The sequence below is a fragment of the Anopheles marshallii genome, chromosome X, assembly GCF_943734725.1.
Source record: "Anopheles marshallii chromosome X, idAnoMarsDA_429_01, whole genome shotgun sequence".
NCBI lineage: Eukaryota > Metazoa > Arthropoda > Insecta > Diptera > Culicidae > Anopheles > Anopheles marshallii.
The window spans coordinates 3,661,879-3,689,190 of record NC_071325.1 but is presented as its reverse complement, the minus strand read 5'-3'; the positions used below and the strand labels follow the sequence as shown (position 1 = coordinate 3,689,190).

At 46.6% G+C, this 27,312-nt stretch overlaps 2 protein-coding genes across 2 annotated transcripts; one reads left to right on the top strand and one right to left on the bottom strand.

Moving 5' to 3' along the window:
• The first annotated feature begins 6,033 nt into the window (after window positions 1-6,033).
• On the top strand, window positions 6,034-11,598 carry LOC128709190 (protein single-minded-like). Its single transcript, XM_053804210.1, has 7 exons — window positions 6,034-6,043; window positions 7,087-7,281; window positions 7,348-8,162; window positions 8,233-8,438; window positions 9,060-9,166; window positions 9,331-9,478; window positions 9,573-11,598. The coding sequence occupies exons 1-7, from the start codon at window positions 6,034-6,036 to the stop codon at window positions 11,596-11,598; spliced, it is 3,507 nt and encodes a 1,168-aa protein (XP_053660185.1).
• A 6,998-nt stretch (window positions 11,599-18,596) lies between these two features.
• LOC128714389 (PH and SEC7 domain-containing protein) lies at window positions 18,597-25,387 on the bottom strand. Its single transcript, XM_053809267.1, has 15 exons — window positions 25,250-25,387; window positions 25,076-25,142; window positions 24,778-24,831; window positions 24,428-24,666; window positions 23,786-23,852; window positions 23,649-23,702; window positions 23,092-23,555; window positions 21,880-23,010; window positions 20,643-21,718; window positions 20,374-20,567; window positions 20,080-20,272; window positions 19,752-20,008; window positions 19,250-19,653; window positions 19,035-19,172; window positions 18,597-18,956 (listed from the first exon to the last, which is right to left on the bottom strand). The coding sequence occupies exons 1-15, from the start codon at window positions 25,385-25,387 to the stop codon at window positions 18,597-18,599; spliced, it is 4,836 nt and encodes a 1,611-aa protein (XP_053665242.1).
• Window positions 25,388-27,312: the final 1,925 nt, after the last annotated feature.

Here is a 27,312-nt window from a genome sequence, read left to right as displayed (position 1 = left end):
AGCATTTGTAACTTAAGTTTACATCCTTCATTTAGTATAATTTTTGCTAATTTATACTTTATAATAGTTAACTTTTACTTATAACTAAATTTTTTGTAATATTTAGTTTTCCTTATTTACTCCATTTTTATATCTTCTTCCTTGTTCTGTGAATCGTTAATCTATTTTTGTAGATCACTTTTATTTTATTTGTGTATTATAGCAACTGTCTGTTATTCCTCTTTTCCATTGATGTTATAAAAATTTTTTAATGTTTTTTTTTAACTTTTATGTTTAATTTTGACTTTATTTTTTATATTTTACATTTGAATATTAGAATTTCGATGGTGTTTAAATGTTTCGAATGTTTTATCACATCTTTCCTATTCTTTTATTTGTCTTTTATGTTTAAAAATATTATTTGAACGATTGCATGTGTACTTATATGTTTTATTTACACTTTATTGTTATTTCTTACTTCGCTTCTCATTTATTTGTTTAATGTTTTATTTATTTTGTTACTTGTTTGCTTTAAATTTCTATTTACTTAACAAAAAACATTACTTTGGTGCTAATTTTCATGTCTTGAATTTTCATTATTATGATTTTTTTTTTTGCATAAACTTCACACTTCCGATACAAGCCAACAAGGGGTTAGCGAGCATAAAAACTTATAGCAAACCCGTGCACTGCGGAAAAGCAACACCGGCGGGGATGGAAAACTCTCTCGGCAACATTATTTCACACGCCCATTCCGTTATCTCGCTCGGTTCGTACGCCTCTTTTACTCGTGCACAACTTTTCCATCCCCCAGCAACCCCCCGTTACGCACATGGGAGGTTTCGCTCTTCGTTGCTATTTGCTGCACCGAAAATTTTCCCACCGCACGGTACGGTTGTGTGTGTGTGTGTTTTTTCGTTTCTTTCATTTGTTCTTCGCGTTCGTGGTTCTTTTTCATCCCTCACGTGCGTGTGCGAGCGAAGGTGGCAAAGCGAGATGAACGTATACTGTCGCATAAGTTGTTATGCTGCGGGTTAGAAAATTGCGGCACGCTTTCGGGAAGCTGCAATCCTGCAATACCGTTGGCCGAGTAAGCTGAGAAGCGGTGGCGTTGGGAGTTGGAGGTTAGGAATGGTGTGTTCGTACGGTCGGAAGACCGCTTCAGTCGGTCGAACGATTTTAGACGATCACAAACGTTCCAGCGGTGCGTGTTGCGTATTCTGGCTCTTCCGACCGATGGATGTAGTGCGAATAAAAATGGATTAATTATGATCGTGAACTGAGTGTGCATTTAATGTTCAAAAAGCCAGTGAAGAAACGCTTAAACGGTAGCGCTTAATTCTCTAAGTGTCGTGCACGTGAATGTGATCGCCCTAGGTCGAAATGATCCTTCTAAAGGGTTTTCCAGTGCTAGCCTTTACGGAAGTGTTTTAGTTATCGTTGATTAACAGCAGTAAGCACGAGTCTTCAATCAACCATCTTGACGACGCGTCAAATCAATCCAACGTTCGATCGCTCAACGATTTTGTGAACAAACCAACAAAATCCTTGAGGTAAATATGATATAATGATTAAAAGAATCTTTATTAGAGAGTAGCATCTGCCATTTCACTTAAAATAACAATTAGCAGAAAAAAAACCTCCAAGCCGAAAATATTTTACTTTAGTTCAACAATTTTTATGGTGAAAATTTATATAGCCAAGGATCCATCTTAAAAAGGAGAAAAAAATTCAATGAATGTGATCGTGTAAAAGCGCCTTGTTATAAAGTGATTTGTGAAAAAAATATATGAAAGAACCTGACAGAAATTGAAACTATCGATTTGAATCCATCATACAATTTTCTTGTTTTAGTTTGAAAGTAAATAAAACTTCAATCTAAATTATTGATTTTTTAAACAATTTCAAGATCCTAAGAAAGTGAACAATTATCTTCTAAATGCATAAAAATTACAAACTAATAACTTTAATTTTTGGTGTAAATAAAAATCCCCTTTTTTGTGCTTCATTTCCTACTCTTATTTTTCTCTATATTTTCTATCATTTATTACTTCTTTTTTTAAAATTGCTGTGCCCGCTTCTGAAATATTTTATGCTTTATTCTTTTTATTTTAGTTTATTAATTTTATGTTATTGTGTTGCACTGCATGTTTTTCTTGCTAACTCTCGGGGTTAGCGATTTCGTGCGATTTCTTGATATGCGTTCAACTTGGAGTTACGGGCCCGCCAAATAAATTGGTGACAATTTTAGACAAATTCTACAGCTAATTGAACAAATTCCACAAGCGATTTGTATGATTTCACCTACTAAGCGCAAAAAATTCGGAACTTCCACTAATATTTTTTACACAATTTCTTTAATTGATTTTAAAGATTTTAAAACAAAATCCCAAAAAAACAAAACACTATTAAAACGAATGCATAAACTGTAAAAGCGAAAGAAGAACTATGAAGAAGAGAAGAAGAAGAAGAAGAAGAAGAAGATCCAAATTTCTTTCGATAGACTTGAAGAAATCTGGAAAAGATTGGAAATCTGTCAGCAATTAATGTTTGTGTTCCACAAGAACAGTTAAGTGCAAAACAATGAGTTGGTCTATTGCGTCTAGGAGGAAAAGTTAAACACAAAGTCCCAAAAGGGTCTCCATTCGGTCGTTAAACGCTTAAAGCGTAGCATGTTTCTAACCTTCTCCATTGGCTGTGGTAAAAGTAATAGCAATCATGTGTCAAGAGTAATTGTTTCGTGGGTAAAATGTATCGCAAAGAACGTAGGCCGCTGGAACACAGAAGCCTTTCAAAGCGCGCAATTGTGAAGCAGTAGCAACGGTTGCCCTTCAACCGATCCCGATTGATGTAAAATTAACCAGTGGCTAAAAATCTCTCGAAACGGAGTCTACATCGTACGTGACAAACAAAGGTTTCTTCGCTTGATGTCTACGAAGGGTGGAATGTGTGTGTGTGTTTTTTTTCTTCAAATATCTCATTCAAGATGCACTCGGACGAGTTAATTCTTTTGTGCCCGGCACGCCCGCAGGGCAGGCAAATGGGCGCTGTCGAAGGTTTCAGTGGTTGTCAAGGGTCCTTTCTGGGTTCAAATTTAAATTCACAGCTCGATTAGATCGTCGCTTATCGCAAACACTCGCCGGTGTTGGAACTTTGATTTCAAAACATCTAATTATTCTACTCCACCCCTCGCCACCCCGAACCATCCACCGCGTGGTGGGGAAGGAACAATACAAACATTCTCCTAAGAAACACCCGCGTTGGGTATCTCGGTCAACCGGAACGCACCAGCAGTGTATCCGGACACCAGGAAAAAACATCTCCCGGTCGATGTCCTTTACTGTCGCTGCCCGTTTTTGCGTAGCATAAACAAAACGAACGACACCGCAGGAACGCGCAGGCCGGGGCATGAGTTGGTCACGCTTGCACTCGCCAGTAATTCGACGCGCACCATCCGCTCAGTCCTGGTGGCGGCGGCAGCACTTCCTAAGGCAGCTGCCACCCAGCCAAAACAAGGCCAATCGTGCACAAATTATGTATCGCTTCACATTGGTGTGTCGTGGACGCGGACCGCGCCGCCGATCGTTCCGTAGATCGGCGGACGTGTTAGTCACGGGTGCGTTATGGAGAAACTCAGTTGCCTGTTGGTTGGATGGCAGCGGCAGCAGGAATAGCGTACGGGAGGGAAGAATGTTTTAGCAGCGAAACTAAAGAAAAGCACGAACGAGTCGTAAACCACGTCGGGCCCATCCGGCTCCCAGCATCTTCATGGACGGTAGGGGTCTAGTGCTCGTTTCCGTTCCTGTGACGAAAAGATGTCGTTGCAATGGTGAAGGGCGGTCACCCAACACTTTTGAGACAAAGCCCACGGCCGTAGATGGTCGGACGGCGAAGATTCGCGCGAAATACCCGCGCTAGGTGCGTCACAAAGGCGCCCTTCCCCACACGACTAATTCTGATGCGTCTAAAAGGCACGGAAATTACAACAAAGAGCCAGAAACAGTATAAACTCGTAGTTTTTTGAGTTAATTTAAAAGGTTAGTTTAGAGAAAATTGTTTGCAAAAGCCTAAGCGGTGGAGGTGCCTCCAATATCCCACATCAGTAGTTGGGCATTCTCAATAACTTTGCAACTCAACCAGTAAACCGTTCTCTCATCTTCGTTCACGCTTTTTATGGGTTCATTAAAAAAAGGTAATTTTTGTTTTTTTGCAAACTTCATCTCGCACCGTTTCGTTCGTATGCCTTTGCCGAGAGGGCGATAGACGGTGGTCAGACTTTTACGACCCGATCTGGGCGAGACCGCTAAACGCTGCACTGCCCGGTGCTGGGCTCGTTAGGGAGATGATTTATTTCACAGCAAACCATCCACTCCTTGGCGAAGAGAGTGAGCATATGTTATGTGTGTGTGCATGTTTAGCACTCTTTCCACACCTTCACGGTATGTGTGGGCCGCGTCAATCACTTGCACGCCGATACTGGTTTTGGATTTTAGTTCCGGTTAATAAAATGAAGGACATAAAACGTTTTACCCTGCGCCAAACGCAACGGTTTCCGGTGCGCATCGTCTCGAAGACGGCGGTGCAAGATTACTGCTGGCCTTCGGATAGGGACGAGCCCGCATTCTTCGTGCACGGTGATGCCCCGGTTAGCAAGAGCAGTGGGTCTATTGTATCTCCTGGTTGCGTCTGGTTAATGAGATTTGCATGCCATCGATACAGGGGATGCTGAAGGCCCAACAATAGCTGCAGATCAGATAGATCGCCCGCATCAGCAGCACGGAGTTGCGAGGCAAAAAAAAAAACAGCTGAACAAGACAACAAAACCCATTTCCAATATATTATTGACGAGACGGTTTTATAGCTGACGGCTCTTTCACCTTTCGAATCTTGTCAATGTCTATTACGCTCGCGTACTGACACTGGTAGGGAGTTCTGGCCTAACGCATCGCTGTGCCCACGACCAACGGCAGTGAAAATGCGAAAAAAATAGCAAAGTTTCCGCCGTCGCCCTTCAAAACAACCAACGGGTGAAGAAGCGGTGGTGGCGGTGCCAGGTATGGAGAAAAGGGGTTGGTAATTTCCCGTGGCCCCGGGTTCGCTTGTTTATCGTCTTGGCTGTGGAGTATGGTTTAACGAAAACAAAGATATGATGTTGCTGCCAGGCCGGGCAACAAAAAAACCCAAAACAACTCTATTAAACATAGGTGACACTAGCCCCCCAAGTTGCCGCCTCGACACCCTCTAGGGAGTGAAGTATCTTCTTACGGCGGGTTCTTTCGAATGGTCACATGGTGGTAATGACACTGGGGCAGGTGATTCGCTTGAAGGCAACGTAAAGTAAACATCAGACAACTGCGATGGCCAGGGCAATGGCGTCTTGAGGATGGTGGGGTGATGGGAAAGATATTAGAAGATTGCAAACCTGAAGGATGAAGCAGTGCATTGTTACGATTTGCCCACGTTCCAGTACCTCCAATGAATGGTTCCAAACTTCTACCAAATCCTTATTATTCTCCAAAAACCTAAGCTGTCCGCTCAATTGCGCGATTTAAAGCGTTGGAAGGCAATAACATAAACCCTTAACACAACGAGCAAGCAAACAGTCCATAAAGAATTTGCAACCTGCACTCGGTGCCCTACTGGTGAAATAGTAAACACGTGCCGGCACACATACAGTAACCACCATCGGGGGACTGAGCCGCTAGCAGCGGGTCGAGTCAGGGTCTCGGTGGCTAACATGTCCGTGCGGCGTCAAATGCTAGACCCAACAACAAACGCTACTGCGGTGCGGTGACACTTGCGCCTCTTCGCTGTGGATCGTGCCGATCGTCGTGTCAGTTCACATCGGGCTGTCGATCGCGCAGTGCCCAGCCCCATTATACAGTGAGCCGCGGACGGTGCAAGTGTGTCGTTTTGGCTATTCCGGCTAACACGGTGCCTAAGCAGGCAGTGGAAAGTTACTGCCGTTGGGAGGAAGCTGCGTGTGGTGCGAGTCCGCCGGAAGTGCTTTGCAAGTGTTCTGCCAGAGCAACAGGTTTCGTTACGGCCTAAAAAATGCCTAAAAGTGAGTGTTTGAATTTCCGGCATGGAGGTGAAGTTGAATGTTTGGGGAGATATTGGAGTTGGTGGTGTGCTGAGGTGTCTGCTCGTGTGTGTGATAAATGATTGCGAATGTCCTTCATTGATGCGATGTTTTAGTTAGAATTCTAAACAAATCAAAAGTGTTGAGAGCTATCCTAAAACACGCACAAAAGCGTTTGATTTCTATCGCTTGGACAAAGCCACCAACGAGGTTCAAGTTGCCCAACATAATGTCATTTCATTAGAAATATTTTAGAACTCGTAAAGGTCGTAGAGTCTTCAGAGATACCTTACATAGCGATATGATGTTTCAACCAACCACCAAAAGATGGCCAAGCTGGAGGTTGGGGGGGTAACCTCTTGGGTCCCTTAGACGACGGATCCTAATCATCCTCCTATTCTAACGTCGCTGTATTGTCCAGCAAACACGAAGCGAACTAGAGTAATTCTGCTTAATTTGCTCACCGCGATTCAGAGCCCGGTTACTCCGGGCCTCCGGTCACCGTATTTCCGCGAAGGTCGTAAATGTTCGATAATTTTATGGCTCTATCAAATCAACCCAACCCCAGCGGTTAGCGTGGGCACAGTGAGGGTGAGCAAAATGTGGCACCGCGGTAGTTACGGTGGTGAACAAGTGTGCAATATTTCGATGTCATTATGAGACTTGTGAGTAATACGTCGTCCGAGCGAAAAAAGGAAAATTCAATGCATTCACAAGCGTTGAGGTCACTTTATGGTGCTTTGTTTTCTATCGGATGTCGCTTCAGGTGGACTATTGTTAGTAGACTCTCTCCCTCTCTCTTTCTCTCTCTTTTTTTTTTCTTACACACCTACCTTCGTTAGCTCGTGCTTTGTATGGCTAGCGATGATTGACAATGTGAGCAGTCACCAAAAAAGCAGAATAGAATTGGTGTCTGTAGTTGTGTTGCCAGTAGTTTAGTGATAATTTCGTATCCCCTAATCACTACCATCAACAAGGTTCTGCATGTTCTTCATGTTTGCTCCACCGCTTTACCCGTCCGACAGGTCCGAAAACGCGGTGCGCGATGAAGGAGAAGAGCAAAAATGCCGCACGCTCCAGGCGGGAGAAGGAGAATGCGGAGTTTCTTGAGCTGGCAAAGTTGCTGCCATTGCCGAGCGCTATCACGTCCCAGCTCGATAAGGCTTCGATCATTCGGCTCACTACGTCCTATCTGAAGATGCGTGCAGTATTCCCGGAAGGTAGGTAAACCCGGGGTGTTTGTGGGATTATTGGCACGGTAATGTACGGCTTTTCGACACGTGCAGGGTTGGGAGATGCGTGGGGTTCACAGCACATCCCCAACAATCCGCGCGATCTCGCCATCAAGGAGCTCGGTTCCCATCTGCTGCAGACGTTGGATGGGTTTATCTTTGTCGTTGCACCGGACGGTAAGATCATGTACATCTCGGAGACGGCCTCGGTACATCTCGGGCTCAGCCAGGTGGAGCTGACCGGTAACTCCATCTACGAGTACATACACAACTACGATCAGGACGAGATGACGTCGGTGTTGTCGCTGCAGCCGAACATGTTTGTACCGCCGGCACCGGCTGCCGGTACCGAACCCACCGGCGGTACGGGGCCACTACTCTCCTCCACACCCCACTTGACCATTGCCGATGCGGCCGCAGCGGACTCACCGATCTCACCGTTTGCCAGTCTGCTACATCCCGGCGGTGGTGACTCTCCACCGCAGAGTCTCACCTCCACCGGTACCACCATTGCCGCCATCGGTTCCACACTCGGCCAAACGGTACCGCCCGGTTTGTCGCCTAACGATATGCAACCCGCAATGCACCATCAGCAGCAGCCGCATATGGGCGATCATTCGCCGCTCGGCCCCGGCAGTACACCTGCGTACGGTACGGGTACGGTCGGGTACGGGATGCAACATCCCCAGCAGTCCCACCATCATCATAATCATCACCATGGGCATTATCACCACCATCACCATCATCACCACCACAGTTACGGTCAGCACCACCTATCGCAGACGATTGAGATCGAACGTACCTTCTTCCTGCGCATGAAGTGTGTGTTGGCGAAGCGTAATGCAGGTCTCACGACCAGCGGCTATAAGGTGAGTGCACTGATAGAACCTATACACCGCGCGAGCAATATCCTAACGCAGAGCGTCTTTTCCCGCACAGGTCATACACTGCTCCGGATATCTGAAGGCACGCATTTACCCGGGCGATGCAACGTACGGCGATGGACACAGCTGCATCCAGAACCTGGGTCTGGTGGCGGTCGGTCACTCACTGCCACCGTCCGCCATTACGGAAATCAAACTCTACCAGAACATGTTTATGTTTCGTGCCAGCATGGACCTGAAGCTGATCTTTCTCGACGCAAAGTAAGTGCAAGCTAAACATAACCTCAATTCTCCAATACCAAAAGCAAAGGCGCGAAAAAGGAAATATTGATCTACACGCAATAGCGCACCAGTTGGGAAATTTGCAGTCCTTTCGACCGATGGTTGTAACCGGGTACTTTCCGGCGTTTTTATGATTCCCATTCATCGCATTAACGCCCAACCGCTTTTCCACCCATCGCCCTGTACGTTTCTGCCCAAAAAAAAAGGGACCACGCGCCTTATTTTGTTTGCTGACGCTGAAAATCCCTGCAACGTGTCAAATCTCGGTTTTTCCCTTCAAGTACCTCGCCACACACGCAACCCTGCCACAGACGGCTCGCCTTCGACTGGACCACTTTCGACGTACGGCAGCAATGGGGGATGGTTGGGTAAATGTAAAGGAAAAACACTTACGTACTTGTTTTTACTACCGTCAGCGCTCGTTACCGGACGCTTGTTTGTCTGTTCGCATTCGGAGCGGATGGACGCGTGCTGAAGGATTTTCGTTCCTTTACTTTCTGAAAAAAAAAAATCAATCAATTTATAAACTCAATATGTTCGCGTCACACAATCCCGCTTATACGCTTCTTTTTTCATACCGTTTTCACCCCCCAAAACCAGAGTGGCACAGCTCACTGGATACGAGCCCCAGGATCTAATCGAGAAAACACTCTACCAGTACGTCCACGCAGCGGACATTCTTCACATGCGTTACTCCCATCAAGTCTGTAAGTAAACGAGCAGCGACTAGGTGAAATCGATACATTCGCTTTGAGTCATCTAGCTTAAGAATTTGTGTTTTTTTATTGTATGTCTTTCTGCTTTGCGACATGATGAACTGGTGACTCATGAATGTGTTTTTTTTGTTGTTGTCGTTGGTTTTCCTTCGTAGTGATGTACAAGGGCCAAGTTACAACGAAGTATTATCGGTTCTTAACGAAAGGGGGTGGTTGGGCGTGGGTACAATCGTATGCCACCGTTGTCCACAATACAAGGTCGTCGCGCCCACATTGCATCGTAAGCGTCAATTACGTGTTGAGGTAAATATCATCTGATTTGCAGGCTGGAGAAGCTATCTCCAGCAATACCGCGGTTGGGTTTTAACTCCCATTCGATCTCTCTATGCCTTTGCAGTGATCAAGAAGCGCAAGATCTGCTGTTGAATGAGGTGCAGCAACCGCAACACACCGGATCCGCACAGCATCAGACGTCCCCGAACGTGAAGCCGGAAACGGCTGGAGGTGTTGGAGGTGCTGGTGGTGCGAATAAGGAGCGTAACCTTGGTGAACCAGCGACGGCACTGGCCGCTACGATGACACCGGTGTCCGGGTTAGCTTCCGGTGTTCCCGCCCATATGTCACCGATCGGTGGTACGGTGGTGGGTGGGAATGCTACTGGGCGGCGGAGTAGCTCACAAGCGCTGCAACCACCTCATCAGGCAAGCATGTCCTACAACACGTTGATGTTGGGGAAGGATCTTCAGGAACACCACCATCAGCAACAACAGCAACAGCAACACCAACACGAACAACACCAGCAACATCAACACCAACAACACAGCAGCTTCATTCAGCTGGCTAGTCTAGACGATGATGCCAGTCTCGGTCCCATACCGGGAGCACCCTCTGCCTGTCTGGTTACCCATCCTGGATCTTCCATGCCGTCCGGACATGACGATTACGAGCTCCAGATGCAGTACAGCTCTGGAGGTACCCACCAGGAGCCCAATACGGCCAGCGCAGCGTACTGCATGAATGCCGCCCCTACCGGTGGAATGCTTGAGGGGCACGCGGGTTCTCACGGTGGTACGGATGGGAGTGACGCATTTTTGGAGCCGTACTACGACCAGTTCTACGGTGGTTACGATTCCCGGCAGGATCCAATCTCGTTGCGCCCGTTTTCGGCGAGTTCCAACAGCTGCAGTAGTTCGGAGGGTGAGGGAACGCTTGCACAACATCACCAGCACCATCACCAGCAGCATCACCATTCGCAGCAACAGCAGCATCATCTACAACAACCTCCACCTAGTTACGGTAGCATGACGACATCGTCGTTGTCTATGTCTGGTGGGGGACCGGGTGTACTGAGACAGCACGTTGGAACTGGTACAGATCAAAACTACGGTGATCTTCATCTAGACAACCACTATGCACCTACGAATGGGCATCAGCAGCAACACCATCACCAGCAGCACCATCTCGAACAGCATCCTCACACGAACGGTGCCGTCGGTAATGGGACTTCCACGTTCTTGTACGATGCATCCCCGGCAACGTTAGACGGCAGCACCAGCTCAGCGTCCCCATTCGATGGTATATCGCAGCAACAACCATACGACCATCAGCACACCCTGCACCACCTCGGACCGGCCGCCCATCAGCATCACTTCCGCCAGCACGGACTGCAACTTGGTGACTCCTCGTTGGTGAATACGTCCGGCATGCTCGGCATGGAGTCACCAGCACGAAGATCCGTCGGAGAGCGCGAGGAACCGACCGGTGATGCTTCTAAAACATCGAAACTATCTAACCACCCTGCGGTGGCCACCATCACGAACGGCAACAATAATTCCACCATCGGTAACGGTTGCACCGTCAATAATGGCAGCAATCCCACCAACAACACCAATCCACTGCAAGCGACAAACAATGGTAGTAACCGAACTACTAACAGCAGTATAATTATCAGTGGCGGTGGTAGCACCGAGGGTAACCATGGTGACGCTAACGGTGGCGGTGTCGTTACTGTCAACGTTAATCTGAACCATATGCACAACCACAGCAATAACAATACCACCACCGGCAACAGCCATCTACTTACCAGCAGCAATAACGACCATAACGGTGCGATTAACAACAATAACAACAACACTAACAGCAACAATAATAATCTGAAAGGATACGGCAACGGTGCGGGTGTTGGAGGCGATGTGCGCGTGCTGGAGGGCAAAAAGTCTTCCGTCGCTGTGAGAAATCAACCGACCCGGCAGCAGCATCACTTTGCCGACACGTACGGTATGCCGCACTACACGAGCGTTATCGTCGAGTCGACATCGACTACGTCGGCTGGTTCCAGTACGACGAGTACCGCAACCGCCACCACTACTAATAACAACAAGCAGCTTTCATCGAGTGAGTACATCCCGCAGCAATGTACGTAAAGCCGCAAAAGGGAAAGGAAAAGAGACAAAAAAAAACACGCACACAAAATGTAAGATTATAATATTGATGGTGGTGATAAGAGCCGCTCACACCACGACCAAAGGGGATCAATTTCCATCCGGTGCACTTTAATCAATCTGATTTTCGTGTGTTGGTGGTATGTACGGAACAAAACCGAGGATAAAAAGAAACACGCTAGGCGTTACGCGTAAAAGGAGGCCGTTGGATTATTTGTTACGGGGGTGTAATTTATGCGTAAAGACTACTAACCTTTTCCTCTGTTTGTCGCCAATCTTCGGTTTGCAACGCTGCCCGCAATCTGGTGAATTTTTTCGCAATCTGGTGAACAGGGGGAAACAAACGAGCGACGGGCGTTACGAAAAAGTGCGAAACTCGTTAGCATTTGACAGAAAGGATACATTCATTAGGATTAGGAGCCGTTTTGGTGGGGGTGTTTTGGCGTATTTTAGCGCCAGCTAATTACTTGATAGTGCCAGTTTCGTATGGTTATGGTCGATTTTTCGGGATTTCGAGGTTTTTTTTTCTGTTACATTACTATTTAACTTTATTTATTGTATGTCGCTTTCTTTTATATCATACCTCTTTGTGTTTTGGTTTTCATCCACCCAATGGACTCCCGTGGGGTGTGGGGCGCCCAGCACCATCTCATAAGTTCTGTTACATGCCCTCACATGATTTTCTTTGCAAAAAAACCCCCATTTTTTTCAATTAATTCCATATCTTCGTTCGCATCTTTCGCTCCTTTTGCGGCGACTTCTGGAAGTGTTTGAGCAGGCTGGCCATCCCCGTTTTAGTGGTGGTGAGCACACACAGCTACAGGATTAGTGAACATCACAGTTAATCAATTCAAATACAATCAATGATATAAGTGGCTTGTGTGTATGTATGTGAACGGCTATTTGCATCGGTAATTACATGTGTTTGAAGAACTATTATTAGTAATTACGCTACCAATGGCAAACATCGTTACTATGTGATGATGCGAGTGTGTGTATAGGTCCACAACTCCCCCGCTAAACAGTGTGCTCATTCTGCTGCTGTCATACGCGGTGTGTACTCGTTCCCTGCTACTAAGCCGTCACGTCGGTTCTGCTTTGTTCTGGTAACTTTCATTAAGAGCACTGTCCGCAGCTCATCCTGCAGAGGTTGCGCTGTTCTGTCTAATCTGCTGCTAATCGACACCTTGTTTGTTTGTTTTACTGTGTTGCAAAATTACATTCCTGACTGGTACAATCATTTGCAAGCTATCGGTGCGTAAGTCACACGAAAATTTGTTCGACCCACCGACGCATTCATTGCCTATCTCTAGTACCTCTCTTAGCTACATTAACTTAGGTGTGTAATATTTGATAATTCGACATCACTTTCGTTCCTCCTGACAACCCCCATACAACTATCACCTGCCCGTTACTGTAACCTATTCAGCAGTGCATCAAAGGAATGGTATAGGCCGCGTGAAATGATTCGGTGTTTGTGATGATTTCTTCGTAAACCTGTGCGTTGCACGCACTCACAATTAAGGCGGTTTATCTCCTCCGTGTTTGTGGCTGCTTTTTAGTAGTGGAAGCGACTAATACACCCACGTGCTGCTAAGAACCATCAAATTATGGCAACGTTGTTTCACTACCTACAGATACACTTATAAAACAAAAACCAACTGGCAAAAAAACGGAGCAATAGAGAGAAAGAGGGATGTTTTGTGTGTGACACTAACCAGTTAGTGTCCGAGGGTAAAAAAGGCAGTAAACAACGTGTATTAAGGCATAGGTCGTGTTACTGGAGTGTAAACGCCTAAAAGTATGCATCACACAGTTGTTTGGGTAGCTTTTTTCGATTATTAACTTACAGTTGGTTAAGAGATCCTTCTGTCCACTATCGGATGGTGGTGACTTTGTAAACAAGCTGCATTACTTTAGGTAATAACAATCAAAACCACACAACCTCACCGATTGATTCTATTATTTGGTGCATCATCACATAAACAATACAGGAATCTTTTTCCAGAATTTAATGACTTTTTGCTGAAGATTCATATGAATGATTAATCTCAAACGATGCATTGGACACAACACTAATCTATTCACAGTTTCTGTAACATCTCCAAGCGTTGCCCACGTGGTTTTACAATAAAATGCATGTTGAAATGAGCAAACAAAATGAAAAGCTCACGAAAAAGTATCCTGCAGTGCCCCAAAAACGTAATGTTTTGCATACTTTTAGGCTGTGTTAGCGCGGGAGAAAGATAAGACACTAATACACTCTCATGTTCCTGTCAGTGACACCATCGTGGGAGTAGTACTGTTTACCTTCCAAAACATGTCCCTCTGCACACACGCACAGCAACACATACAAATTACGCGACAAGTGATCAGACTAGATACCACTACTCTCGCACTGATGACTACTTACTTTACCTTCACGTTGCGTTGTGTTACGTTCTTTTGCTGCCTCGCTTCGCTTGCTTTTCTCTGTTCAACATGATTATCTTTACTGATTAATTTTCGGTTTGGGTTTTTGTTTTGCTATGCTACCCAGTTATACATTAGTGTGATACGAAACAGAATGATTTCTTCATTAAGTTATATATGTATGTACATACACACGCATCGAAATGTTCTTTGTAACATGATTAATTCAGAACCATTTGCTTCCCTTCTTTTTCGTCAAACATGTAATTGAACGCACACCACTATACATATGTTCTCCCAGCCAGAATGGGTTAATCGGTTTGTTCCGTAAAACGAACGAAGGACTCACAGCTATAGATTGTTTCACGTAACGTAATAAATGGAAAAAACCGCCCCAGGACTGGAAATCCTTTCCAATAAGTAGTTTTTGCGGCTCAATTTTATCTTTACTGTAACTCTGACTTCTTTTCCTGTCTTTATCCTCACTAATTCCACTACTGATTGATTTTGGCAACCGGGATCCTACTAGTACTAGTGCACGCAAGTCTCTTTGTGGGGCTTTGAGTACGTGTGTATGTGTTAGCCCCAAACTTCGTCTAATGCGACAGATTGCCTTATCCTTACAGCACAGCGTGTATTGTAGAAATGCTTCGCCAATTATAGGTTATGTTTAAGTTATTTGTAAAGCTTTGTTTTACATGTGTGCCTTTTTCGCAATTTCCTTTACCAGTACAAGTAATTGATCGTTGTGCACGTTTATCTTATTATTGTTATACTTTAATATAAACAAAAACAAAAATAAACAACTTCTCAGCCAGACAGAGGCAACTACGTGTAGCTGGGGATAGGAATTATGATTTTATGTAAGTAAGAAGAAAGGGACACAAAAATAGTGTAACAAGTTTAAAAAAAGGGGTCAAAGAATAATTTTCCATATCTGTGTGTCCACGATGGGCGGATGAAAAAGTTTTGTAAAAACAGGATAGTGAGCATATCCACGAGAAAGTGTTTCCAGTGGGGACCGTTCTAGTCCTATGAGGTTTACGGTTCAGATTGCACGCTGAGTAATGGAACGATCCCGCAATGTTACGTTGAGATACAAAAGCAATACAATAAATATATGTACAGAACACATCGAAACTGTTTCCTTTCTTTTCAGCACTCTTCAAGTCTATTCTACATGATGAAGAAATATTTGAAGAAAAAAGCTTCTGTAGCATGCAAAGAAAAACAAATAAAAACACTTCGTTCGGATGTTGACGCTAAGCATAATGGAATGCCGACAAATATGCGCAACAGCTTTTGGCATTAATTCATCTGGAATGTGATGATCGTTTACCAAAAAAAAAGCAATTCCTACTCCTATCGCACGCTTTCACCAGACAGTTTGTCGTTCATTGCTCACAAAAAAAAAAAAAAACATGTAGAAACTACAACTAACAACCGGGTAGAGAAGTGTGAGAAAGGGGGAGGATAAAAAGTAAGTTGGTGCGAAAGGTATCAGGTTGTTTTCCAAGATATAAATTATATTCTTCGCTTACACGCTAGTGAAATGAACCTTCAACAGTGATTATAATTGTTGACAAACGTTTCTGCCAAGTGATTTTACAAATCGTTCGTTCGGCGCGCGAATAATGGGGTTTGCTGGGGACGAAACGTGGGCAAAGATGGAGGGAAAGGGGGAAATGGGGTTGGGATAGGGAGGCGGGAGGAAGGTATTTGCTAGTAACCGAGCAATTAGTCCATTTTGTGATTTTTTGTGTGTTGTATACAATATATAATTTTTTTCATAGGAATATAACACGAAATCGATCGATCCTTGGCGACAAAGTCTCCTTTACGAAACAAAATATAAAAAAAAATGAAAAAATATTAACTCAGGCACGCTACTATCCTACTCTTCCTATAACTATCGTGTCGTTTCACAATCGTTTGCTCTATATGTATATATGTATATAAATAGCGACAGTTGTTTCGCTGCACTTCTTCACCTACTGTCGCGCATCTTACTACACCAACGTTTGCACTCACTGTTGCACTCATAACCGGGCCGAACGGGGAATACACGGTACACAACCCTTAAAAAGGAATAGTCAAGAACCATAATCACGGTAAAGTGGCGATAATAAAGCACACGGCTGCACGGTACGCATTTTCACGAAACAAAACAAAACAACAAATATGAACGGAAAGAAAAATTAGCAAATTTTCCCTTTTTTCCCTCATACTACCTCTTTTCACAACAATACACCGCGCCCGTTTACTGTTCTGTCTGTCTTCTACGTTTCTCAAATCAGCCTTTCGTTTTCGCATCAGTTTTATGTATGCATGAACTAGGTTCCAAATATAAATAATATAGCAAAATACAACGCGACAAAAAGAGAGTGTTCGTGTATGTGTGCGTGTGGGAAGCAGAACGAAGGGATGGACAACAAACAAAAAATACCCTGCAATACTGCCAATAACTTCACTATAGTGCCGAACAAACATCCGTTCCCGTCCGATTGGATCATATCTATCATTTCGTTGCCGTACCGCGTTTTCGGCTAAGTAGGATAAAACAGCATAACGCTTCTACCTACGGCTGACCTTCGACAATTTGGCGCGGGTTGATCTGGTCAACTGTATTAGCCGCGCACAGCTAAGTGTCCGTGCGTGCTCAGCAACGGAATTATTGTTAAGTCGTGCGGTCGCGCCCGTCGCGATCAACATTAAATGCAGGATTTAACGATAGTAACGCTTCCCCGTTTTTAAACTCCTATACTCAAAAACATTTTTGAAAATTACGAAAAAAAGCTTGCTTGCACTACGTTACCAATTTTCCATTCGAATCGTTTGTTTTTTTTTTGCGCGCCCTTGCGATAGTTAATCTTCATCCGTCTTTTGTTTTTTGTTTAATGATCTATTCTGCGCAACGTCTTAATAAAGACTATAAACAAAAGAATATAAAAAATATATAAAAAAAGTGACGCAATCGCTAACAATTCTGCACAATGTGATGGAAATAGCACTCTCTAAATAGTACAATCGTTTTAGTGTACGCAAACGATAGGCGTGGGCGCGCGCACGCCCGAGAGAGAGAGAAAATCATTAATGAAGTAGAAACCATAATAATCCTGCCTGCTCCTAATCCTAATAATGCGTATGTAATATATCTATATATATCGTGCATCGTTTCATTTTTACTTAATAGCGGTAATGTACAGGTAAACAGGACCATTGCAAGGGCTTTGCTGACTTGCGATTGCCTTACTCTGCGTGCCCCAGTGTACATCGTTAATAGCATAAAAGTGTCTTCGTTCGATTCATTCTAGTTAGTACCGCGTTCTATCGTGTAACGTAACCTTTTGCCATATACGGCTTTGCATGTGCCTGCGGTGCCTGTGTGTTTGTGTGTAATAGAATGTTATCTCCCTCTCGTTCTACGCACTAGTTTGGCTGTACACAATGCTGAGCAGCCATGCCAAGCATGGACCAATTGTTGCCCCAGTTTTTTTTTTGTTTCTAGAGCGGCATTTTGTTTTCTTTAAATGTAAAAATTTTGGCACGCCGTTTTTGATCGACGTCCTACCACCAACACACAAAGGAAGCTAGTTCGTTTGTCATTGTGGGTGTGGTCTTTGCGGATGTACGTTCCAGCACCGATCCCGCTTCACTTTTTTTTTGTATACTGTATTACTGACTGGTCATAACATCCTTTCTGTTTGGTTAGCCTGCGTACTAGGATTATTATGTTTGGTTTTGGCTTCATTGTAGGGCGTTTCATTTGTGGGTGTTTGAACCATTAACTTTACACCGTTAGGTTGCGTTCATCGTGCCACCAAACGATGACAATTGGCAACCGAAGCGATGAAGGCCTATATCAGAACCATAGAGAGGAAAATAAATTATAGAAACGTCACGTTAAATTCGGAACGTAACAAGCGAAACTGATTCCGGGTTTTCACACGCGTCTCCTTCCTTGCTCGTTAATGCTTCAACATTAAATGCCTCGACATGAAATAGGGAAGGCCCTTCTGAGCTTGCATTAAGAGCTTGTTAAAGTGAAGAAGTAATTGGCTAGATTTGACGTCGAAGCATAGAAAAGGTAACACACACACCGGAAGCCAGAAACGTTTAAATTATAAATGCAAAGGACCACATCAAAAGCGGCCTTTTCTGACTTCTGACCGAAGGATTATATTTTTTTCTCAAAACGCGTTTTGAATGGTAAGGGAACGTTTGGAGGAGGTATAGTTTCATAAATGCGATTACCTTAATAAACGTTTAAGCGGGTGTCGAATGGTAGCGATGCCCCAATTTTTGGAATGCAAAACAAGCATCCGCGCGTCGAAAATACTAGTGGCGAAATACTTCTATCGGATTTGTCTGTTCGCGTCCTATTACATACTGATCGAATCGTGTTCGCGCGTGTTTTTTTTTTGTGCCCGGGGATTTGTACACCCGCCGGGGATGAATAATGCTAATCCTTACTACGTTGCGCGCCTGCTCTGGTTCAGCATTTCGGCCATATAGCGAGCACGATGGTCCGATCCGGCCGGTACCGTATGTGCAGCGACACTACCATACTACAGGGTGTTGGTAGGCTGCTGTGTTGCGATGCCCTGACCACCGAGTGTCGTGTCCGGCGGCGAAATTCCTGGCCGACCGGTGGCGTTGGTCACCGCATTGCTACCTTGGTGCTGCTGGATGAAGTTGGGCATAAGGCTACCGGCCGTTTGGTTCCGTGGCTGACCCGGTACCGGATGACTGTTGGCACCGTACTCACCGAACCCGCCGAGTGGCAACATCGTGCTGCAGGAATCATCACGCCTTTCGCCGGTGTCGTTCAGTGCGGCCGCACTGACCTGATGCTGGTTATTGAAATCCTGTGGCTCCATTGTCAGGCGGGAGCTGAGCAGATTGTAGTACGTTTTGTACCGCTTAAGCTGATCGTTGCGGACAGAAAGGGGACAACCAATTACTACACGGAGACGGGAAGTGAGAGCTATATAAAGAACACTTACCTCGTACTGGAGGTACACCTCCTTTTCCTTATAGTTCTGCAGCGCCAAACCTTTCGGTGGTGCGGTCGATACCTTGTGCTCTTCCAGTAGACTTAATATTTTATTCACCTGCCGCTCGTGTGACGCCAACTGATCGCGCTGAAAAATGAAAATTAGGATCAGTACACACAGACCCTGGTGAGCGGTATGGGTTAGGGATTTTTGTCTTAACCTACCATCAGCAAACGGCTGTGTGTGCACGGTAGCAACGGTCGTTGAAATCTTTTTTGACTACCGACTCCACCCTCGAGCGGTGGTGCAGAAAAGGACGCACACACGAAGTTGATCGTGTCGATCCAGGACTGCAGCTCTTTTGAATCGCTCGTCTGGAACAGAAACTCTGACTGGTCGGCCGTTTGCAGTCGGAAGACATGCTGCTTCTTCGTGTAGTCGCTGGCACGCGTCGCCAGCGCATGATGGATACGGATCGCGTTGTGCACATTGTCCGACATCTGGTTCTTCCGGAAGCCGTGCTCGTCCTTGTGCAAGTACAGCACCAGATCGCGCAGCGTGCAAAAGAACATCTTCCACGAGCGCCGTCCGAATGGGGCTGAAAAGGTGCAAGCAAAGCCGCAGCAAGCTGCATCAATCAATAATCGGTCGTTCGGGTGTTTTGGAGGGGATCGCACATGGACCCTACGTTAAAAGGATCGTGTGCCGCATCACTGTGTAACTCACTCTTCTTGTAGTTCGTGTCGTAACAGCACTTCCGCATGACGTAACCCTTTTTGTACTCTACCGCAGCAAACATGGCCGGCGCCTCGAGGAATGGATTTGGCCCTACCGGTGGCCCCTGCAGACTACCACCCGTTGATCCACCATCACCTGAGCCACCGTTCAGACCGCCGGGACCGCCACCGAGCCCATTACCATTGCCACCATTGCCGTTGCCATCAGCGTTACGGTTACCCGTTTTTGGATCGGTATCGTCATCCCTTGAGCGAAAGAGATACAAAGAGGGTTTAGGATACGTAAAAAGACGGAACACAGGAAGCAGCCCACTTACAGTGCCCACTCGAGTTGCTTGTCTTTGATGGAATAATACAATTGTTTCAGCACACCCTTGGGGAAGTTTTCGCCATCGTTCAGGTCACTCAGATTGTCGATAAACTCTGCGCACGTCATTTTCGACCCTATGTTCTGCCCGTGGAGGTCCGTATTTAGTAGCATTATAGCACACGTGAGTGTATGCACAGCATCTGTTAAAAGAGGTGAATAGAAATATAACACAATTAATAATAAAGAATTATTGCCAACATTTCATGTAAGACAGAAACGAATGAAGTCAAGGCTCTCATACCTTGTGAGTTAAACGAACGCGGATTGCAATCCAGGTACCGCTTGGAGAAATGTACCAGAACACGCTCGCGTTCCTGCGTTTCTCCAGTTAACGAAAACTGCTTCAAAAACATTCGCAGCGCCTTATCTAGTGAGAGACATTCGAAGAAAAAGAACTTCAAATATTCTTCAGCGACTGCCCGGCTGAAATCGTTGCTAAAATGAAAATAAAAAATAAGAAATTTAGATTAGCTATCTGTTTTATAATTGACACCACAGCAAGAAGCGTACTTTTTGCAGAGCTGCCGTGAGACATCGCTCTTCTTGAAGCCTTCCAGATAGTAAAGCCGCTTGGCAAGCCGCTCGGCCGATGGCAGATCGACGCCTTTGGGTGAGTAATGGAACGAGTGTAACGAGTCCACGTCACTACCATCGTCGGAAACCGGCGGAGATGATTCGCGCGTAACGCTACCACCGTACGCGGTGCTGTCCGCATAACCCGGCAACAGGTTGGCAGCGCTGGTCGGTGGCATTATGCCGTCCTCCACTAATAAATCGAAACTTTCCAGCTCGGACCGTTCGGCTTCCTTCAGCAGCGCGAGACACCGTGCACCGTCGTAATCTTCCTCTAGGTCCGGTCCACCACCATTACCGCCTTCGCCCGACTTCACCTGGATGACGAGCTTGTGGTCTCGCTCGGTGTGATTCATCGGTAAGTCGCATCGGTGTGTATTTTCCGATATCAGTATGGTTGAATCCGAATCGCTCGGATCGCTGATCGCCATTGCCATAAGGTCTTTCGTGCTGAGCAAATCATGCTCGTCCTGATAGTCTGGGCTGGAGATGTTCGATACCGCCTCCGATACACTATGATCACGGCCACCACCATACCCGGACTGGCTGGGTGGATGCTGTCCGCTGGACGAGTGCTGCTGTTGCAGTTGTTGATGGTGATGATGTAGTTGCTGCTGTTGCTGTTGCTGATGATGGTGATGGTTTTGCTGCTGCTGCTGCTGCTGCGATTGTTGCTGATGATATTGGTTACCGCTGCCCGGTGCACCGTGTCCACCCGGAAGATTGTTGGCGATCGAGGAACTAGCCGTACCGGCACCACCAGCATGCGAATGTTCACGGGACCCGCCAGAGGAAGACATGACTGAGCTCGAAACGGAGGTAGGTGAAGCGGGACTGTCGCTAGCGGAACGCTGCGGTGAGGAGCTAACCGAGCTGGAGAAGGATTGTGGTGAGACCACATTGGCACCGGGTTCGGTGGCATTGCTGCCGACATGCTCGCCACCAGTACTGCCGGCTGTCTTTGGAGCTGCCTGCGCGTTGTACGACCATAGAAACCGCTCGCGTTCCGGTATCTGTTTAGAGTAAAGAGGATGGGTTTAGAAGTTTGATTGGTACACTGATACACTGTACTATCGTACACCGACATCGTCTACTGCGGATGGATTCTTTATAAGCTCAGTCTACTGTCAAACGCAAGTGTAAGGAGCAAAATCTAAGAGTATGTAAGACTTACCGCATATTCCTGCGAATCGTGGCGTGTATCGAGCAGTGTGTTCAGTGAACTGTTCACGTCCTCGTCGATATCAATCGATACAACTGCCCCAATGCCACCGTCCCGTTGCGTCTGCTGCAAATGGTCCTCCGAACGACTAGTACGGAAGCCAGCGGCATCACATTTGCGTATCATACCACCGTTCGGTCCCGACCCAGAGCTCATGTTCGTGTTGGCCGTTAGTTCCCCGCTGCTGGTATCACCACCCGCGCCACCACCGATCGATGAGTGATCCGGGCCCGTTCCGGCACCGTACCGGAACATCTGATGATGGTGATGGCCGCCTGCACCAGCGTACTCCGGGCTGGTTGGCATAGAGTTGATGCTCATCTCGTTGTTGTTGCGATGTTGCGAATCATGTCCGGTATTGCCAGCGGACAGCAAATGTTCACCCACACCTCCGGCACCACTACCACTTCCCACACCGTACGTTGTGGGGGATGTTGGCACCGAGTAGCTAACCTCGCTCGGGTCACCCTTCGAGCGTGAACCAACGTTATGGCGCTGCTGCCTGGTTGTTGCGTCACTGTTCGCTAGCAGCTGCATACCACCGCTAGGAACACCGGTCGCACTATCACAGTCTTTCGGCCAGGCAACGTTACCACCATCCCGACCACCAGCATCACTATGATTGGTGTCTGCCTTCGCGTTGCTGTATGCGTTTTGGTTTCCACTGTTACCACCCTCGGCGGTATCGTCTCGCCTACCGTCACGTTCGCTACCCTCCGCCTTATTGCTTCGATTTGCCACCATGTCGCCCTTTTCGCCAGTCGTACCGATCGAACCGTACGAACCGCTCGTCGGCAGATTGTTGTTACCGTTCGAGCCGTGGTTATCGTTGCTACCGCCATGCGGTTTCTTTTTGCTTACCGGACCAGCGTCACCGTTGCCGCAACGGCCCAGTCCGTTATTGTCGCTTACCGGCCCATCCGTTGGCGAGAGCGGGGAAGCCGGCGAGGGTGGTTGGGTTGGATCGTTGTTTGCGTTGTCTTCCATCAGACAGCTGCTGCTGTTGCTATTGTCTTCCGAGCGGCTGGTCGATGAGGAAAGCGTATCGTAGTTGACCAGCGGTGCTTTCATTCGCTTACGCGTCTAAAATGTATTGAAAACATAAAACAATGCTTTTCTAACTGCAGATTCACCGTTTGCTACCCTTAATCCGCAAAAACATACCTGCACGTCGGGTACGTTGTACCGCGTCTCAAACTGAGACTCACCGGTCATAACGAAACGGGTGACAAGCAAGTCGGGCCTTGCCGTCGGTATCTGCGACGGCCGGGGCGGTTTCCTGCCACGCGACGGCGACTGTGGTGCACTCCAGTTATTTTGTGCAATCGCCTGCGGTATACGGGACGGACGACAGGCAGATTCCGATAGGCACTCGCGCACTGCGTGCGGATTGCCATTCCCCGGTGTCCGCCCGCCTGCCTGTGTATTGGGAGAGTTGAGGTTCAGCACCGAGTCGAGCGACAACAACTTGGAACGTTTCGGTTGGGCTAGGCGCGATACAGGATGCGATGGTGAACCGTTCGTATTGTCACTACTTACCTTGCACGATTGTGATTCAATCGAATCGTCACTCATTACCAACTGTTCGTGCTGGTACTGTTCGCGTAAGTATTTTTTGATCCAAGGATCTGAATGGAACAAAAAAGAAGGTTTTTTAGTTATGGTCTTTAATGTATAGAACGCAAACAACAACACAATCACAATCCTAGTAATTTAAATACCTCGTTTCAAACGCAATGTTATGGGTTCGGTAGCGTTACCCAAACACTTTAGCACTGGAACAACAGATAGAATGAAAGAAAAACCCAGCATTAAAATATTGAACATTATTTCATAACGATTAATGAAAAGCAATTACCATCTCGTGGGGAATACTGTTGTGCATCGGTTTCGTTAATTTTAAGAAAAACGTCACCAACTTCCACCTGCAAAAAGCAAAAGAAAACAAGTTAAATATTGAAATATTATATTATACAAATACTGTAGAATTTACTAGCAAATGTTATTATTTTTACTCGTTTATAACTATAACTTATCTGGAACGCAGATTGCTTACGGTGAGGACTTAACTAACACTATATTATACATGGAAAACTTTAGAAGAAGGCACCATAAGTGGGCAGAGGAAGTAAAGTTTGAGTACGCTTTTCTTATGGGAACAAACATTAAATCTAGGATCTCTTGAAAGTTGGGATCATGTTGCTTGCATTTACTAGCTGTTACATACTACCGGCTTTCCGACTAATTGAACTGACGCGAAAAAGGACTATAGATTAAAGGTAGCACCGAGCGAGGTAATGCGCTACATTTGCAGTGAGGTTCCCGGATTTGCAAAGGAATCAGCATTCGACACTTGGTGGATGTGTAGTGCACGAGGGTCTACAAATTGATATGATTTAATTTCCGTTCGCGCGTACTAATTCACAACACGCAGACCACAAATACGAGTTTGCTTTAGCACGGATTGTTTTGAGTGAGTTTTATACCACACGATGCTCACCTTTCCACAGAGCGCAGCTGGCGAATCTTCCCGTATCTCTACGATCACGTGATCGAGTACATCGGTTGCACGCACCACAAAGCCAAGCCGCGTATCGTCCTTTTTGCGCCGCAGCTCTACCGTATACTCTTCCGGGCCCTGGGACAGTGGCGACTGAAGCTGATGCTGTTGATGGTGCAGTACCCGTTCGGGTGAAGTGGATTTGATCATATCATACACCGTACGCTTCACGTGCGGATCTGCTCGCCCAGGCGGGATACATGAAAGCGCAAAAACAAAACACCACAACCCGGCATAATATTGTGAATTCGAACAGGAAACGATTATAGAACAGCGCGTAATATCCGTACCTTTTCGGAGCTGCAGCGTCATAGGGTTTGGTGAAACCCGTACACATTTTACCACTGGAAATAGAAACAAGAGGCGTAAAGTATTAGGGGAAAAACATACACAAACGCACATCCACTGGCTGGTTAGTCACGTTCGAACGTTTAGCTGGGGTGTTACGAACAAAAACATATGCTTGCCGGATGGCTAGTGTAAAGCAAGAGTAAGGTGGACTGTCGTGCAGTTTGGGAGAAAGTTATGGATAATCATATATAGAGGGAAAATTGTGTTGAGCATGTGTGGTTTTATGCGAGTATATACCATCTTTGGTAGCCAATCCAGTGACGTCTACGCCGTTGATTTTTAGCACAATATCGCCTATCTCCACCTAGAAGAAGGAAGAATGTACCGGGATCAAACGTTAGTTGGCGTGTGCCGGGTGCAAGAGCGGTGCAGCGGTGCAATTTTACTCGCCTTGCTTGATGTTTTGCTTACCTTTGCACACATGTCAGCGGGCGTGTTGTCGATGATCTTGTATATGACATGCTCGCCGATATCTATTTGCCGGAGCTGAAAGCCGAACGTGGTACCATCCTTGCTCATCCGCAGCACAGCCGTCACTTCCTCAGCCATAATGGCCGCCCGGGGGATACGGTCATCCGTATCGGAGGTGGCAACTTGCTCTTAGCTGTAGCTCGCTTCGATTCCTGCTGTCCCAGTCGTACCGCTTCCGGGTGCCTATGCCACAAACTCAGCCAATGTTTTGTCAGGTGTTGAGTTCGTTGGCTCACCACGTTTCCGGCCTACTGCTGCCCGCTATGAATCGCTACGAATTCCAGTGCAGTTGTACGTTTTTGGACATCACCAGCCCATCGACGCTTACTGACGTGTTTTCACAGCCCGTACACGCGCGCGTGTGTGTGTGTGTGTGTGTGTCCGTGTGCGTCTGTATGCGTTGTTCCTTTCAGCGAGCCACACGGCACAGATGGGCACACTGAGGAGACACACAACCGCGCGTCAGTGACAGCACACGATCGAAGGGGGGTGAGCAAATGAAGAAGTAAAACAAAAATTGCCTCCCTCGTACGCGCAATAGAGACAGCAAACACCAGCAAAAGTGCAGCAGCGATATTTTCTTCGCAAAACCTTGTTTTTCTCCCAATTTCTTTCCGCGCGATGGTTCGTTGTTGCGCTGCGATGATGGCTGTTAAGGCGTTGTTGTCGTTGTTGCTGCTACTGGGACCCGTTGTTGTTTTCGTACGGTACTTGCGGTTTTTACTGCTACCCACCACTTCTCCGCTTACCACTCCCTCCCCTCAGGGTGGGAGGGTGTACGAAATGAAGCAAAACTACGGCCCGGCTGATTGAGTTGGGGCGAAAAGAAAGGATGATTGATTTTAGAACCGATTGATAGAGTAATATGGGATGGGTGACGCACACGGCATCCCGCTCCCCCTTGGGTATCCTCCGGCCTGCCAGCCGGAACCGGACCCGTCACCACTGCGTGCGGACACCTCGTTTTATTTTATTTAATTTCCTCAAAAGGCGTTTTCTCTCTTTCCCTCACACAACCGCCTGATTCACGCACGCAGGCTACGAATTAGGGGTGATGTGTGCCGGAGGATGCTACCAAGGGGGAAGGGGCGTGCTGTGCTTCCCACCACATTGAAAACCTTGGACGTTGGGAGCCCTGGTGTCCAACACCTCACCTTTTTCTTCTCTCCTTTGCCCTGCTTTTCTGTTCCGATGGTTCGACAAACTTCACGTACACCTTTTTCGGCGTTGACAGTTGCGAGAGCCAGCGATGGGATTGGGATGTGCCAGCCCGTGTCTGTATCTACATGTGTGTGTGTGTGCGTAGAGGCTGTATTTGTGTGCGGTTGTAATGTGTGGAGCCGCGTTGAAGGCAGGCGGATTTTGCCCAATTTTGATCGTTCGGTTTGCTCGGGTACGGTTGATTGATGTGCGTGTGGGAGTTGTAACCGTTTTTCTTCCTGTTCTTTCACTAGTTTCTTCCCCTTGCACCAGCCAGCCAGCCACTCAAGCGGGGCAGCTGAACTGCACTTCTTCACTTATTCCACACACCGTTTCAGAACACACAATTTCGAGGTGCGACTCGAAACTTACAAAACCAAAACCGTTTGGCAAACCTGCACTACACTGTGGCAGCACGGCGTCCGGGGTCGAGCACGCACACGGTACTACGGCACTCGGTACACGGCGTAGCCACTTCCTGGCGTGAAAACGGTATACCCACCGTACAGCCAAAGGGGGAAAAAAGTTGTCCACACTACGCCACACGAGCACGCACGACACACACATGGACGCACGCGGCTACAACGCACACCTTTGCCCCGGACAACGCACTTACTCGCTTCACGGTAAACTCAACTTTCTCTCGGTGTTGTGCGCCCTGGACACACTGGTTTTGTGTCTGTTCGTCTGTCAAGCCAGCACCGACTTGCGTACGTGTGTGTGCTTTGCCGTATCTCCCTTTCATGCAGCAGCACTTACGTATGTGCCGGAACGATTCGCTCGCTTACTCTGCTCCTCCATGC